The sequence below is a fragment of the Phalacrocorax carbo genome, chromosome 3, assembly GCF_963921805.1.
Source record: "Phalacrocorax carbo chromosome 3, bPhaCar2.1, whole genome shotgun sequence".
NCBI lineage: Eukaryota > Metazoa > Chordata > Aves > Suliformes > Phalacrocoracidae > Phalacrocorax > Phalacrocorax carbo.
Window position 1 is genome coordinate 128,933,357 of NC_087515.1, and position 12,013 is coordinate 128,945,369.

The window sequence follows — 12,013 nt, forward strand, 5'->3', positions numbered from 1 at the left end:
CTGTTAGCGCAGTTTGTTTATAGATGTACGAAAGAGAATTGATTGACCGATGGTTTGGGGTTTGCAAATCTTAAGGGAACCCAACGCCTTGTAACATGTCATCAGATCGCACCAGACTGAAACTTCTAATTGAATTGACCTTTAACATAATCAAAGTTCTGTTATAATTTCATTTCTTAGAAGAAATGCTCTTGTGTCAATGACATTTCAGGCAAGTCTGAAGCGTAAAGGAGTCTCTGCCCCCCGCATTACAGCTGTAATTGACGGCAGACGGGTCGTCCCCCGGTGTTTATTCTTGCAGCTAGAACATGGGACTCTATTGGATCCATTCTTAGTTTATCTAGCGAATCAGGGGTTGTGAGGTTTGGCTGACACAGGTTCGCTTTATCTCATCTACTTTAATCTCAGAGAACTGTTAACATTTCACCTGGCAAACTCCTCTCCCAGCCAAACCAACAGCAGGAAGCAAAAACCTCGTGAATGAACCAGCTGGCGCGGTGACTTCGGGCCAGGCGTGCAGAGCTGTTTGGTTGCAGCTCTCCTGGCTACGGATGCGTGTGTTCGATTGCTTCTCCAAGCCAGCACGCTCAAATACCCGAGGGTGTTTTGTCACTGCCCTTTAGTCCCGTTTCTGTCCTTACCACTTAGTACCAAGGTGACGTCTCCATCCCCTCCCTCGTACGCCTCTTTGAGGTGAGGGGATCCTGTTTGCTGTTTCTAATTTCCAAAATCTGCTGAAATTTGTTTCTGTCAGATCCTGGCCCACAGTCCTCCCTAACCTTCAGCTGAGCAAGGAAATCCTTATTTACCGAAAAACAGCGCAAAGCAACTCACTGAGCATTTTAAAATTGGAGCGCCCTACTGGATGCACTGCTTTCCCAGGTGTCGCTTCACATTCTGTAATTATTTCTGCAGCTCTTAGGATTTAAGAGCATCGAGAAGTAAAACCTCAGCTCCACGTATTGCTCAAATTATAAGAAAGCCTGAAGTGAAGACAGAACTAATTTTACTGACATTCTCTTCGAATCTAAAGGAAACAAACTCAGCTTGTCAAGCCTTGTCCTTACAGGAGCCTGAATATTTCCCTACATGTGCGGGTCTCTGTGTTATCCCTCTGCTTGGCAGCGTGAAAAGGGTTTAAAAGGATGTAACCTTTCTGAGAGCTCCGGGGCCCGAGGACCCAGGGCTGTGTTCCCACAGGTCTATGCTCCCATCCATCCCCCTTCACTTGGGGGGCTCAAAGCTGAGCTCAGCAGCTGCGCCTTGGTCGGCTTTCTCAAGTTCTCCTGTTTGTTCTTGAGAATCTGTTGTGGTTACAGCTGTCAGTCCAGCACAGCAGCCGTTGTGGCACTGAGGGCTTTTACAGCCAGAGGATGTGCGGAATATCATCATGCGGCTTTATTTTATCTGCTCCGGGGATGAGTTGTCTTCCCAGGTGTGGGTTTTAGCCTGTGCTGCCATTCCTGGTTTGAAAAGATTAGTTTTTGTTCCAAGACAGCATAAAAATGAAAATGTGAATAGAATATGAGGCTGGAGAAGGGTAGCCTGTATTTGGCTTAATGTTTCTACTTCACACAGAACTTGTAGTTTCAGCAGCGATAGGCTTCAAAGAGGATGTGGTTTATGTTCGTGCTATTCAGATGTCTCAAAACCCCAGTAACAGTCAATCTGTTTCTCTGCCTGGGTTTTAAATGTTAAACCAAACTTGTGTTTTCTTTGTATTTAACAACAACGAGCAAGGATTAGTTACGAGGACGGGGGCGCAGCGTTTGGCCGGCCGAGGGTTGCGTTTGCGGCGGTGGTGGACTGGGCGCCTGCCTGCTTAGTGTGAGAGTGAGGCCGACGGCTCTGCCGAGCCCAGGCTCCGCGGGTGACGACAGCGGCCCGCTGGCGGCGAGCACGGTGCTTTCCCCGCAGAAACGGGGCGCCCCGGCGCGAAGCTGCATCGTCTCGTTTTGTAAGCTTCGCTCATGGCCCTTCCTTTGAGAATAATATCAAATCCCTCAATATCCCTAGTTTTTGTTGCGTCGTTAACCATTTTCTTGACTTCCCTGAATCCCATCAAATTTTGCTGGCGGTGTGTGATCAGCAGTACAGTATGTGAGACAGTCAAGGGGAAGAATGCGCTGTAAGAATCGCAGCTACGCCGCCTTCCCATCTTTACACACTGCATCATCTTGCTGGCCGTCCTCATACACCCGGCAGCCGTAGTGGATCCCTGTCCCGAGATGACATAGTTCATTTAGATTATTACAGGTTCTATGAGTATCTTGGGGTTTTTTTTCTCCTCCAAAAATTTGCTTACTCCTTTTTTGATGTTTTACTTGATATTTTTGGTCTTTTGTTCTCTGGATTATAGTTCTCTGAGTTTCCACCCAATTCCCTCTGATCTTAACTGAACTGAATATTTAATATTTTACCATCTCCTGCCTTCCAGTCTAGCACTAAGCACTAAAATGCTCCCTACTTAGTACGTGACCTTGCAGGATTTTTGCTAATTTCTTGCCTGATTACCATTTGATTCTGTTCTTTGCCTTCTCTCCCATCCAGCATCAGAGTTACGCCAATTCTTTGTTTTTTAAACAATAGCCAAATGATTTTTAGAAGCCTTTTGTTGAAAATCTCTGGAAGTGCGAGTGAACTCTTATTTTCTTCCACTTCTCTTTATCGATGCGTTCAAAGAATTCTGATGGGTTTGTGAGATCCGCTTTTCCGCTCCAGGTGCTGATCCAGACTATGACCTTTCCAGCATCATCTTATTCCTCTTGAACTGCAATTTCAACCACTCTGAGAGACAAATGCAAGTTTGCAAACATTCTTACTGCTCTTTCAAAGTACAGATATAACCTTTGCTTTCCAGCTCTTGGTATAACATCGGTGGGTTTTTTTGCCTTTGAAGTGGTAGTTGTGCTTGCTGTGCAACCGTGTCATCTTTTATCACGTGCATGTATCATCTGGGTACGGTTGTCCGGCCAGCGACTTTTAAATTGCCAGTTTCCTACCATTCCCTTTCATTGTTGCTGGTTTAGTGACATTTCAGAATCTGGTATTACCTCATCTCCGTTGCGTGCGCCTTCTAAAAAACTCGCTCCTTTCATTTAACATCTGCGCCACGCAGTGCGAATTTTACTTTTTATAATTTGTTGCTCTAATTCTCTGTGTTTTATTGAAATGTTGCTTTCTGATGCTTACTGTCGCTGCGATGTTTTCGGGAGCTTCCCTTCTCTCTGGGCACCGAGCGGGATCACGCAGTGCTATTGTTAATGAAGGGCTGTTGTCGTTATCGCTTAACTCCTTACAGTTGCAGAAGGACCAGCCTCGCAGATTCTAAAACTAATTGTCTCAGGAAGCAATAATTTAAATAGTTTACCTGTGAGTCTGTTTATTATCCTTTACGGCCGGGGTTCTCTTACCCTTCGTTTTGTTGCCTTGATCTGACGGTGGGCATGACCGTCTGTACAAGCTGATGTGCAGATATAGGCGCAGACCATGCATTTCCTAACTCACCTTGTTTTCTTTTTAACTGCCTGCCTCCATGGCCAGTCTCACCCATTTACCTTCAGAGTTCATTGCGGGTGCGGCCGTATCTCATTGGCGTTCTCGGCTGTGCCTGCACGGTGTTTGTTTAGTTACGGCCATCATGCAATGTAAGGCTTCCCAGTTAACGGCATTTTGCTTTTCTCTGTTATTTTGTTGTACTGTTTTGGTCTCAGCAGCTAAACAGCTTTGACTAGCCCTGGTGTGCTGATGGTTGGCTTTTATATCAGTACGTGTGGTGGGTTAACCTTGGCTGCTGGCCCCTAGACTATATATTTGCTGAGACAACAGAGGCAGAACTGTGATTCTGAGAGACTGGAACTGAATGCGTTCCCTGGCCGGCCACGTATCCATCCCCGCACTGCTGCCGGAGCAGAGTAGCTTGAGTATCCTGTGCCAAACAGGTATATTCGAGCTATGTGACCAGCTGTCATTTAATTCCCAGCCCCGGTTTGTTAGTTATAATGAGGCCATTTAAAAGTCTGAATCATCTGAAACTCTAAGCCTTGCTTTAGACTCCACATAGCTAGGCCTAGATTCCCTTCAGCGTCTAGGCTCATCCGCTGAGAATATGTGCTCATTTACTGGGATATCCTGTATATTCCCACATTTCTTTTTAGAAAGGAGCAAGCGATGTTTTGCTTCCTTTGCACGTCATTTATCTTCCCGCTCTTGTGTGGGATTCAGATTTAATCTGATCAGAAACTGATCAATTAGGTGTCTGACCACAGGGCACTCCACATGAAGAAAACTGTTGCCTGCGTCTGTATTTCCAGTTAGATTTGAATTGGCTAAACCTGTGTGAACCTGAAGGTTTTCTCAAGCTGCAGTGTTGTTTGATAGCAGCTATTTATAAGATTAATAGCAGAGATGGACAAGAGATGAGAAATCTGAAGCTGGTCACAGGAACTGCTGTTGGCTTTCAGAGGAAAACAGCTGCCTGGGTGGTGGGGAGGAAATAGAAATGATTCTTCATGCAAAAACTAGCATTTGCAGGAGGTGCAGTTTTCATGAGCCTCATGAGATGATCTGAAATGGCGAGGTCTGGCTAACGCGCTGCAGGCAAATGTGTAAAGGTCGGGTTATGTATATGTCATGGGTTTTTTTTGTCTTGTAGTGTCATCTAGACTGTCACAGACGTCCTCCCCTCAGTCAGGCTGCCCATCACCTTCCATCCAGACAGGCAAAGTCATCTCCTCATCCCAGAAGCACAGCAAGAAGGCGCTCAAACAGGTAAGCAGCCTAGTTCGAAACCCACTTTAGTGCAGGGATCACGGCAGTAATTGTGTTTCTCTGGTAAATCGTCTTTCTCAGTGAAACTGTGCTCTGCAGGGGAGTCAGTCAGGACTTCCTGGCCGTCTCATAGCAAACAGGGTTTTGCTAAAACATCCCTCTCTTAAAGGTGGTTCCAAATATTGTGCCATTTACTTCTTTGCTTTTTCCCTAAAGAAGCATCTGGATTTTTTTTTCAAATTATTGTTGTTAGAGCACGGGTATAAGATGTTATTTCTTTTCTCCCAACCTTTTGATGAGTGTTCTACAGGCTGTTTTAGTAAATGGAAGGCCTTTTGGGGAAAAGAAACAAATCCACTGCCTTCTTCCCCTAGTTAGCGGCGTACTTTCCCTTCCAAGGAGTCCTGTGGGTGCAGGGTGTATGTGTGTCTGGAGGGAAGGAGAGGAAGGCGAGCACACTGACTTTGCGTTGCACCTCTGCCGGGTGTTACGAGAGAAGGAGGAGGGCTGATGATTTTCGATGCTTGGGGAGTGACAGTTGTGTCGAGTGTTAATTGTGTGCACGCAGGATGGAACGGGTGAGTGTTTGTACTTCAAATGATTTGTTTGTCCTAATGAAAAACGCAAGATGAATTACTCCTCTGAGCGTCGTCTTTGCAGGTGTTTCCCCAACTGCATTGTTTCATTTTCCCATGATCCTTAGAAAGGAAATGCTTTATCAGCGTTAGATTTACTCCTTAGTAAAGTAAAAATCTGTAAGGATTTAGGAATCAGGTTGCAGAGGAGGTGCTAGTCCAGGGATTACGGAAGCTTGGCACAGACGGATGAAGTCATGATGTGTTGCAGATAGGATTTACCTTTTCCAGCCCAGCCTGCTTTCCTGACTGTTTCCAGCTGAGAAGCAGCACTCAGGATGGCATTCAGCTGAGAGAGAGCCTGTGGCCCTGGGAGAGGATCTGCAGTGAGAGCCAAGGGCCTAATTAGGGCATATTATTGAGGAGTATATTACGGGGGAAGATGAGGCAACTGGATAAACCAGAGCTTTATTTCCAGCAAGAGTCGGTGTCAGAATGAGATGGCAGCTTAAGGAAATCTTCTCTCTGCTTTCTTTTCCCACTTGGCTGGTTCTCGACAGAAGCATCAGTGTTACTGTGATGTTGCTCACTGCTGACAGCCGCAATAAAGAAGTGAGATTGTGTTGTCACTTCAGGTAGATTTTCTTCTGCAGTTCAGAGTCAAGCTTCCACTTTCATGTGAATCCTCAGAAAATTGCTTCTCACTAATTCGGCAAGATATTAATTTTAGTCTTTGCCTTCCCTTCCTCATCCTTCTTTAAGCCTGGTTGGCAATCATTTCTCCAACATCCTCAAAGGCTTTTCTCTTTTAAGGGAGTGCTCAAACAGACTCAGGGTTTGTTATAAACAGCCCTCTTTCCCCTCTCGTGCTCAGCACTCTCTCTGGTCTCTAGGTCAGTTTCACAGAATCACAGGTTGGAAGGGACCTCTGGGCAAACCCACACTCCACTTCCAAACATTACACCATTTCCAAACCTATGCCCCATCTACTTTTCTCCTCTCTCCCCAGCCTCTGTCCTTACACACCTAATAATTTTCTACTTTTCATCTCTGAATTTCCCATGCTCCTGCTCCCACCAGCCTTCCCCCACCTGTAAATACATTCCCCTCTGTCTCTGCTCTCTCCCTCTTCCACCCCCCAGCTTCCTTATTCCGAGGTGACTACTTCCCGAGCATCCTTGGTCCAGCACTGTCGCCAAATGTAACGAAATATGTCAGAGCCAGTGAGTTCCAAGACTGAGACAGTGTTCTCAGTTTCAGGGTTAATCTCATGGGTTTGGGGGAAAAAAGTCAGAAACCCTGAAAGAGAAAAGGGGAACTGCATGGAGGCCTCGATGCCCGCGTAGCGTCCCTGTTCGTACGTAACAGTTCTGCAGCTCTCTGCAAGGCAAAAAGCTGCTCCTGATGGTCATCCCCTTCCCCCACAACAGCTCTTCTCCCTGAACTCAGCTCTCATGGCCCCGAGTAGAGCATCAAATCGTAGCTTAGCAGATAACTCGCCTTGTAGGCACACAGGACAAAAAAGGTGTGCCTAAAGAACACCATAACCGTTGAGTCACTCTATTTTACCTGTCCGAGGTTTGCTCTAGCTTTGGGTAAAATGAAGAACATTGCACGTCTAATCCTTCACCTAATTTTAGTTCCACTGGAATTCTGCCATTTTGACCCAATATTGCATCTTCTACCTCTTCCTAAACACAGTTGCCACTGTGGTCAGAAAAAGTTATAAAAAGTAGGTAAAAGGAGCAAATCCAGATAGCAGGAAGGAGACAGCGGTGCTATGAGTAGAGTGGTAGGAAAAAAGATAAGATATTGAGGGAAACAAGAATTAAAGAAAGCTTTCATATTTTTAATTATGTCTGTGACCCACATTATTCGACCACGTGCACTGAGGAGGACAGCTGGCTGCATTCAGCCCTCCTCTCTTAACTGCTAAGTAGTTATAATATTACTGAGGGGAAAAAAGCAGATTTCTAAGAGAGAACTTTCAACCTCGGAACACCACGCTGCCGCTATCCTGAAAATAAGGATCAGGTCCTTTAAGAAATATGGGTCAGGATTTCATTCATAAACATATAAAGTTAAAACTGTAAAATACAGCCAAATAATATCGTGTGCACTGTTGTGGCATAAGCACACAGGTGGCTGCATTCTTTACAACCATTCAGAAAAGTCCTGAGTTGGAGGTCTGCAATATCTGAGTCTAATTTGGCAGAGACATGTCAGTGCTCATCTCGCTGGAAAAATGAAGCGATCATGGGGAGAACCCCCCTTTGTTACTGTGAGTGTGTGCTGATACGAAAAACCACCACATTGAGACTCTGAAATTTATAATCCAGATCTAGAAAGATGGGTGGTTTTTCACCTGTCGCTGGAAAATGCAGGTACTCCTCTAGTTCTGTCCTCTGATCCTCTCCAATCCAGTGACCTCCATCTCATCCTTGCCTAGCTTGGGCGGCCACCCCAGCGCCATCAGAATTCACAGAATCGCAGAAACCCAGAGTGGTTGGGGTTGGAGGGAGCCTCTGGGGCCCCTCTGCTCCAGCCCCCTGCTTGAGCAGGGTCACCCAGAGCCGGTTGCCCGGGGCGGTGTTCAGATGGCTTCTGAATAGCTCCAAGGAGGGAGACTCCACCGCTCCTCTGAGCAACCTGTGCCAGTGCTCAGTCGCCCTTGTAGTAAAAGTGTATCTTGAATTCAGGTGGAATTTTTTACTTTGCACCTGTGGCCTCTGGTGCTGGCACTGGGCACCACTGGGAGAGCCTGGCTCTGTCCCCTTGACACGGGTTCGATCCCCCTGAGCCCTCCCTGCGCCAGGCTGAGCAGCCCCAGCTCCCTCAGCCTCTCCCCACAGCACAGATGCTCCAGTCCCTCCCCATCTTGGTGGCCCCTCGCTGGGCTCTCCCCAGCCTGTCCATGTCCCTCCTGTACTGGGGAGCCCAGCACCGGACCCAGCACTCCCAGTATGGCCTCACCAGCGCTGAGCAGAGGGGAAGGGTCCCCTCCCTCGATCCAGATCTCATTGTGGTGTTTTAAGATTAGAAATTACACCCTCTGCTCTGATAAAGTTTATACCGTTGGCTTTCATCTTTATCCTTTATTCGTTGCCATGTATACAGAATGAATAAGGCCAGGGACTGGGCTGGGCTACACCCTACAAAAGCTCTCCTGTCAGGGAACAGTCGCTTTGTCACCTTTTGTGTGAAGGAGGGAGCCGTACAATACAGGTTTTTCCCCCATTAGGTGCGTCCCCGTGGGTTTTTAACCAGTGACCGTAGGCAGGTCCAGAGCAAGAAGTGGGTCCTTCGGAGCAGCTCCTGGTCCTGCTGCCATCACCGCTGTCAGCCGCAGCGGAGCTGACAGGAGCGTGCTGCTGACACAAGGTCTTTGTTTAAATTGCGATTAAAGGAGGTACTGATGATCCCGACTGATTGGCGCCATTTTGAATTGCGCTCTTTTTCGATTTTCTAGAATAACGGGGCGGTTTCTGCCCTCGACGGCAGGGTTTACCTCAGAGCTGCCCTGTGTGCAAACGCACCTGCGTGCGCTGAGGAACATCTGCCTTCCGTGGAGGGCGGCACAGCGCCCTGGGGAGAGCAATGGACAGCCTGAAGGCAAACGAAGCCCGAAGAACGTGTGGGAGGGAGGCTGGGAGGTCGGGGGAGAGCGGGCGGGCTGGTGCGGGCGGGCTGGTGCGGGCGAGGGCGTCGCTGTGGGGAGGCCCTGAGAGACCCGCCACCGCTGCAGCCTGAAGGCTGCCTCCTGATTGGTGGGCGTGGGGCAGTTAGCGCTTTCCTGATTGGCTGTTGTGGGGAGCCGGGCCTGGTGTGGGGTGTTGTGGGGAGCCGGGCCTGGTGTGGGGTGTTGTGGGGAGCCGGGCCTGGTGTGATGTGTTGTGGGGAGCTCTGCATGGTGTGGGGTGTTGTGGGGAGCCGGGCCTGGTGTGGGGTGTTGTGGGGAGCTCTGCATGGTGTGGGGTGTTGTGGGGAGCCGGGCCTCTGGGCCTCTCCCCTTCTTCCCCCCCCCAGTACATACACGGAGGTAATTGAGAAGGCAGAGCCAGGCTTGCCACAGTACGGTGAGGGAAGCGGGGTGGTGAGGAGCAAAAGCAAAGTTGAATGGTATAAGGAAAAACAGGACATAAAGAAGAGCATTTCCCCAGGAGGAGAGTCCAGCAGTGGTGCCCCTGGCTCAGGCTGGTTCTGCCTCCTCAGTCCTTGGAGGTTTGCGAGACCCGTCTGGCCAGAGCCCTGAGCGAGTGCTGGAGGCCAGGCTGCCCCTGCTCAGAGCTGGGCGTCACACTGGAGACCTCCCGAGGTCCTTTCCCACCAGAATTATCCTGTGATTGTGGCAGGACTCAGTATAAATGCAGATACATTAAAGAAACCCCCAAATGTTTATAACAGAGCACGAAGTTGACATGGAATGCAAAAAGAGGTATCTGATGAATAATTGTTTCCTCCTCTTCCCACACATGCCTCCGCCACCGTTGGCGTGGGCCCCTCAGGCGCTGCATGGCGGAGAACTGAGGTGACACGATGAACAAAAGCAGAATTGTTTTACCTAAGCCAAGAGAAACGCAGCAATTAAATGGCATACAGAATAGGTGAAGATACAAACCCTTAGATATTTGAAATCCATTTGCATAATGGAAGTATGGGATTCGCACAACTCCCTGAACGTACTAGTGGTCTTCATAGCCTAGTACTTCCTTGACGTTCGCTGTTGCTTGCAGCTCATCTCCAACCAAAGAACTTAAAAAAGCTATCTTGAACTTGTTCATGGATTTTTGCTACTCGTATGAATGCCAGGTCTCTCTTTTTACCTTTCTTTTTCTCAAAAGTTGTTGACCTGAATAACAGGATGTTAATTGTGCGTTGCAGGGGATACTTCCTCTTACTGATTTCCAACTTCGATGTGTTTCAGTTAGGCTGAATGTCTTTTTTTTTTAACCTGTGGTAGAAGCAGCTAAATAGGAACTATTTAATAAATTGGAAAATAGGAATTTAACATGTCTGTTCATTATCTGTATCCTTTTGTTGTCAGTCTCCTTCGTGTGTCTTTACAGACTAAACGTCAGTCTGTGTTCTGTTTTTCTCATGTGGCAGACTCTGCAGAATCCTGCAGATTCTCTCTCCTAGTTCTATCATCATCATCATTATTAATTATTATTATTAAAGATAGTGGTGATCGCTAGCTAACAGTCCCACTCATTTGTATACGTGCAGCATGACACTTCCCGTTACTTCCTATTTTGCAGTTCCACCGTACACCCGATCTGTCATAGTTTATTCTGCTGTTCAGTCTATTTGGGTTTGGCTTTCTTTTTTTGAGGACAGATGCTTTGGTTTGGACAAATGCTGCAGTTTCACCAAATTGCCCTTTTGCTTCCTTGTCTTAGTTATTCATGCCTTTTTGGCTGTGTTAGGGTTGCTTTAACAGTCTTTTCTGAAACAAAGGATTTCATTTGCTTCCTTTCAGTGTTTTAATCTTTGTTACTCTCCTAATTGAAAAAGTCTTTCTGAATGGGTAGCGCCTCTGTTGAAGGATTTTAGTGAGTTGCTTCTTGCTTCTCCAGGAGACGGAAATGAATTACGTTATGGTACTTTTACTTTGAAGTCATTTATATAACTACTTCTTGAAGCAACTCCAGATTTGGAATCCTTTCTCTTTGTGTTCTCTAGAGATCATTCTTCATGAAACAACACAACTTAAGGTGCTCTGCAGCCATTAACTTTTTGCTTTAGGTGCAAGGCAGAAAACCTTCCTACTTGTAGTAGTGCATTTAAATAGACAGTGTCAATGTCCAGTGTGAGCTGCAGGTGCTGCAGAAGTAATTTTGGACTTTTGACGTAGTTAGAATCACGAACCCACCAGTCGGTTGCTGTAAAACGAGCGGTTTGTGCTGTGTGCTAAGAATTTCTGAGAATATTTTTAATTTCTCATCTGTCATGTTCTTCTGTCCTCTTCCCCAGGCCTTGAAACAGCAGCAGCAAAAGCAACAGCAGCAGCAATGCAGAGCAGGCATGCCCGTGTCGTCGAACCAGCACGTCCTTCTGAAGGCCGTCAAGGCAGCCAGTGACTCCGCACCTGCAAAGTCTGGTACGTGGCAGCGATGCTCCTGCGTGTTCTTTTGCTGTCGTGTCTCTTTAACTTGCCTTGTATTGTTCTTGGGGGATGAGAGAAGAAAATGCTCTTTTCATATGGCATTCTTTTTGTTTCTGAAATAGTCTAGCTTCTATTTTCCTGGGTTTGATTTTATTAGGAATGCATTCAGTTAAGAATAGATCTTGAATAGATCTTATTGTGCCATTGTCTGGTTGAAAAGCTGCTTTCTGTGATAAATGTCTTCCCCTATAGTTGCCTGTGCGCTGGTCACGTCCTTCTCATGGCTGAGCAAATTAGGTGGTGTTTCTCTTAGCATTTATTTTTTTTCCAAAGCAGCTTCTCACTCTGTAGTGTGGCTTTCATGTCTTGTTCCAAAGACGTACCTTCTGACCTGAAACAGCCCCAGGAGGTTTCCGGCGTTTAGGCTGCATTAGAAATTAATGATATCACTGCTCTTCTCTTGTTCATTCAACGATGCGTTAGCTCCCTTACCGGCAGCAGCATTTGGCGAGTTATCGTGAATTCTTGGTAGTTACTTCTAGTTTTCTCTAAATTCTTTTCA

At 47.0% G+C, this 12,013-nt stretch overlaps 1 protein-coding gene across 5 annotated transcripts in view; it reads left to right on the plus strand.

The window, feature by feature from the left end:
• ASXL2 (ASXL transcriptional regulator 2) overlaps nt 1-12,013 on the plus strand; it is a 127,106-nt gene that overhangs the window by 83,689 nt on the left and 31,404 nt on the right. For all 5 annotated transcript variants that reach the window (XM_064448401.1, XM_064448402.1, XM_064448403.1 and 2 more), the window contains 2 exons: nt 4,655-4,770; nt 11,319-11,445. In XM_064448401.1, the coding sequence (XP_064304471.1) occupies nt 4,655-4,770; nt 11,319-11,445 (243 nt within the window). The remainder of the gene's footprint in view (nt 1-4,654; nt 4,771-11,318; nt 11,446-12,013) is intronic.